Source organism: Argentina silus, assembly GCF_951799395.1.
Source record: "Argentina silus genome assembly, chromosome: 6".
Classification (NCBI taxonomy): domain Eukaryota; kingdom Metazoa; phylum Chordata; class Actinopteri; order Argentiniformes; family Argentinidae; genus Argentina; species Argentina silus.
The window spans coordinates 5,117,121-5,122,120 of NC_139660.1; the positions used below are offsets into that span (position 1 = coordinate 5,117,121).

Here is a 5,000-nt window from a genome sequence, read left to right on the forward strand (position 1 = left end):
GAGATGGAGATTCTGTGTGTGTGTGTGTGTGTGTGCGTGTGTTTGTGTGTGTGTGTTTGTGTGTGTGTGTGTGTGTGTGTGTGTGTGTGTGTGTGCTAGTCACCTGGGGTCGTGTGGCTGGGCATTCACTCTGTGTTCAGGGAGCCCTGGGGCTTGATGCCTCCCGCTCCTGCCCCCCACCCCCCCCCCTCCCTCCCTCCCTCCCTCCCTCCCTCCCTCCGTCTGCACAGTGTTCTCTCACCCCCTCTCCCTCCTGCGGCCCTGCTCCCTCTCGCTGTCTCTGCTGCTGTCAGAAGGGCTCAATGTTGTGCAGCACGGCGGCATGCTAGGAGCTTTGGACAGGGAGAGGCTGATCTATGGGGCGGGGGTGGAGAGCGAGGGGGGGTGGAGAGCGAGAGGGGGTGGAGAGCGAGGGGGGGGGGGTGGAGAGAGAGAGAGAGGGGGGGGTGGAGAGAGAGAGGGGCAGGGGTGGAGAGAGAGAGAGAGAGGTGGCAGTGGTGGAGAGAGAGAGAGAGAGGGGGCAGGGGTGGAGAGAGAGGGGGGGGTGGAGAGAGAGAGAGAGGGGCAGGGGTGGAGAGAGAGAGAGAGAGAGAGAGAGAGAGAGAAAGATGGAGAGAGAGCGAGGGGAGAGACAGATTGACAGAGAGGGAGGGGATCGAGAGACAGACAGAAAGAGAGGGGGAGAGAGGGAGAAAGAGATATATATATATAGAGAGAGAGAGAGAGGAAAAGAGAGAAAGAGAGAGGGAGAAAAGAGAGAGAGAGAGAGAGAGAGAGAGAGAGAGAGAAAGCATCCAGCAGCCTTGCTTTGCAGAGCCCCATCGGCTCCCCACCTGCCCACTCCCCCCGCCCAAGAAAATAGACTTTGTGCATTTAGACTGTCTGCAGGAAGTGTTCCCGGCAGCCGTGGTCATGCAGCCTCCTCATTGGGAGGGACACTTCCCCTTCGCAGAGTGTTGTTTTTCATGACTGACAAAGGGCTTGAGACTAAGCGAAGTTGATGGGGACCGAGGAGAGAGGGGGAGGAGGGAGGTGGGTGCTATTGAACACAGTTCAGTGATGCCGAATATAGGGTTGTGTTAGTGCTCGGTAACTGGGGCTACAGCTTCAGAGTCCATTGTTCTCTGTTGTTCTGTGACTGAGCTAACGTCGCCAACGCTTCTGTGTTGAGTCCCGTTGGCGTTTGGTCCCTGTTCTTTTGTTGTTTGTGTTCAGTACTCAGTGTTCAGAGAGACTAACATCTAAATGTCTCCCTCCCCCTTCTTCTCTGTTTTTTTTCGCAGGCTGTGCATTCCTCACCTACTGCGCCCGCGAGTCAGCCATCAAAGCCCAGAACGCCCTCCATGAACAGAAAACACTGCCAGGGGTAAGTCTCTCTTTACCCAACTCGCCATCATGGCATCCACCATGCCATCTGCACAGAGCCCACACCAGAAGGCTCGAGCCCCAGAGATAAAAAAAAGAAAAAAAAAAAAAAACTTTGGTAAAGGATTCAATCAATACCCCAGCCTTTTACCCCAGCCTGGTCTGAACTGTTTTATGTGTCTGTTCTCTGGGGGATATTGCCCAGCATTGATCAGATGCACTCCCACACAGCCTTTGGAGGCAATGACATCAAATGTCAATTCATTTGTACTTTTAAATTTTTTTCCCCAAATTGGTCTCTTTTATAGAAGGCCCAGTGAGTCATTGTTGTTTACTTAGAAAAGGGAAAAACAGAATTGATATGCATGGGGAAAATAACCCATTTGATAAACCCATTTGATAAAAGGAAAAGGGCAATATGTGTGGAAGGGAGAGAGGTAAAAATGTGTGTGTGTGTGTGTGTGTGTGTGTGTGTGTGTGTGTGTGTGTGTGTGCGTGCGTGCGTGCGTGCGTGCGTGCGTGCGTGCGTGCGTGCGTGCGTGCGTGCGTGCGTGCGTGTGTGTGTGTGTGTGTGTGTGTGTGAGTGGTCGTTGCATTCTCCCTACTGCAGATAGCTAGTGACAAGGACAGTCTCCGTGTAGCAATAGAGCAAGGCACGGCTCAGCACGGCCAGATCAAACCTCCACCGGCGTACGGAGAGACATCCGTAGAGTCGAGCCGAAGCCTCGTCTCTGTGAACTAAGACAAGAGTAGGACGAGGGCCCAGCCATAAGGCACATGTTACACATTAAAGATGCAAATACAACACCGGCAAAAAAAAACTTTGAACATTTCTGGCGTTTTCTTGAAAAACAAGTCGTTTCTTTTATCCCTCAAATTTGCAGAGCTCCGAGGCCGGAGGGCCTTTTTTTTTCCTCTTTCTCTCTCTCTTTTTTTTTTTCCTTAAAGAGCATTTGAATAATAAGGAGGAGGAGGAGGAGGAAAAAAAAAAGTTGTTCTGTGAGAGAACGCCAAGGGATGTGTTGACGGTAGGCTGTAACTGTGTTTAGCAGTGCGTTAAAAAGAGGGGGATTCTCTCTGAGCGCATCCTGGTCCTGCTCATACTCTCCGCTCATGGACTCGCTAATTGCGCCCCTTTGCCAGCCTCAGAGGGCATCCGTCAGGGTTGACCCACCACTGGGATTAAACGAGGGATGTGGATGAATTTATAAATGAGGTGTAGGGGGCACACAGTCGGCGGAGGGGAGGCTGCCTCCTCCGCTCGGAGTGAAACCAGATCTCTAAACCATCTGGCTGCTGAAACATTTAACAACCATGGAACATATTTAGGACTACCGGTCCATGGTGAGGAAAATGAGGAGCGCTAACTTCTTCTGTTCATGTTTGTATGTTTGTAATATTCATATGTTTGGTTGCTCATAGGCACATTCTAGTTATACACACACACGCACACACACACACACACACACGCACGCGGGTAATAGTGTAGTACTATTCATAATCCTTTTTGATACTGTGTGGGCATTGTGTAGGATTCTTCATGCTGATATCCACTGTATCTCTATGCAGAATTTGTACTTTTCCATAAATCACTCCCTGCAGCCTTTGAGTTGTAATTACACCGAAAGTCACTTTTACTCATAGTGAATACAACACACACACACACACACACACACACACACACACACACACACACACAGGGTGAAAGTCGCAGTGCACTGCCTCTCGCCAGTGTGTGATGAAACAGTTACCCTTCCATTCCTGGATCCTTCTCCAGCCTCCCTGCTGAGTTCTCTTCCTCCTCTCTTCCCCCTTCTCTCTGCCTCCTCTCTTCCTGACATATAACATGTCACAGAAATGTAACAGCGAGACATTGACGGGTGTCAGACCCCACAGAGGAGACTACACCGTGCCCCCCCCCCCCCCCCCCCCCCCTCTAGCGAAGCATCTTCTCCCCTGTGGTAAATGAGAAACACGCGGGTGGTCTGAGGAAGCAACACTCACAGCGTTTGTGTACCGCAACAGCAGTCACCGAGCAAACACGGAGACGGGAACAGAAACAACACAAACGCACACACAACACAACAGTTTAGTTCAGTTTAGGCCTATCTAGTACAGTGTCACTGCTAAAGCTGCTGCCATGAGAGATACCCTGCATACACTATAGACTGAGGGGAAAGTAGTACTATGTCGGTTTTGATGTTCTAGGAAGAGACAGAATGAGCGATAGAGAGACAGAGAGAGAACAGGAGAGAGAGAGAGAGAACAGGAGAGAGAGAGAGAGAACAGGAGAGAGAGTGAGAGAACAGGAGAGACAGAGAGAGAACAGGAGAGAGAGAGAGAGAGAACAGGAGAGAGAGAGAGAGAGAGAGAGAACAGGAGAGAGAGAGAGAGAGAGAGAGAGAGAGAACAGGAGAGAGAGAGAGAGAGAGAGAGAGAGACTAAGAAGCCTGAGAGAAAGAGATAGTAAGAGAGAGGGGGATGATAAAGGGATAGAGGGAGGAGACAGAGAGAAAGTGAGAGTAGACGAGTATACAGTATACAATCACTGAACACTTCATTAGGAACACTATACTAATACTGGGTAGGGCTTCCCTTTATTAGGAACACTATACTAATACTGGGTAGGGCCTCCCTTTGCTCTCAAAACAGTCTCAATTCTTCGTGGCGTTGATTCCACAAGATGTTGGAAACATTCCTTTGATATTCTGGTCCATGATGATATGATTGCATCATGCAATTCCTGCAGATTTTTCAGGTGCACTTTCAAGCTGTGAATCTCCCGTTCTACCACATCCCAAAGGTGTTCTATTGGATTCAGATCCGGTGACTGGGAAGGCCACTGAAGAACACTGAACTCGTCATGTTCATGAAACCAGTTTGAGACGACTTTTGCTTTGTGACATGGTGCATTATCATGCTGGAAGTAGCCATTAGAAGATGGATAAATTGTGGCCATGAAGGGATGCACATGGCCAGCAACAACAATACTCAAATAGGCTGTGGCATTCAAGTGACGATTGATTGATTGGTATTAACGGCCCAAAGTGTGCCAAGAAAACATTCCCCACACCATTACACCACCTCCACCATGAGAAGGTGTACAGGTGTTCCTAATAAAGTGTTCAGTGAGTGTATGTTGTAGCGTTGCTGGCTGCCGTGCTCAGTGTGTGTGTTCTGTGGGCTGGAAAAGCTCTCCCTGCCCAGCAGCCTTCCCTCTCTCGCCAGGCTCCTCTCCTCCTTAAATCTTTCAGAAACGACCCCTGTTGCTCCGTGCTGATGGTAAGTAGATATGCCAGTTGTTTGTTTGCAAAATACTGCTTAATATGCAGTTTGCCAGGGTCTATGGTGTAATTAATGTAAACTAGGATTCCCCAGGAGACGAGTTATGAGTTATTAACGGCTGCGTTTTGTCATTAACTCCTTCACTGCTGCGTGCCTCCAAGGTGTGTGATCTCCATCTGATCAATCTGAGCACAGTTGTACAGTATAGACAGTGCAACATAGTCTTGAAACATACTGTACCTGCCAGCACGACCAACAATGAAACACCCTCCACATAACCCGTACGGGCATTCTCATACCCAACGGTTCCCTCTCTTCGCCTTCCTGGGCACACACACACACACACACAC

The 5,000-nt window shown here is 49.6% G+C and overlaps 1 protein-coding gene across 1 annotated transcript in view; it reads left to right on the forward strand.

Annotated features, from left to right (window-relative positions):
• The window catches only part of celf5a (cugbp, Elav-like family member 5a), a gene marked incomplete at its 5' end in the record, with an annotated part of 168,024 nt that overhangs the window by 15,669 nt on the left and 147,355 nt on the right, over positions 1–5,000 (forward strand). Inside the window, one exon of the mRNA XM_083671945.1 lies at positions 1,284–1,366. Within this exon, the coding sequence (XP_083528071.1) occupies positions 1,284–1,366 (83 nt within the window). The remainder of the gene's footprint in view (positions 1–1,283; positions 1,367–5,000) is intronic.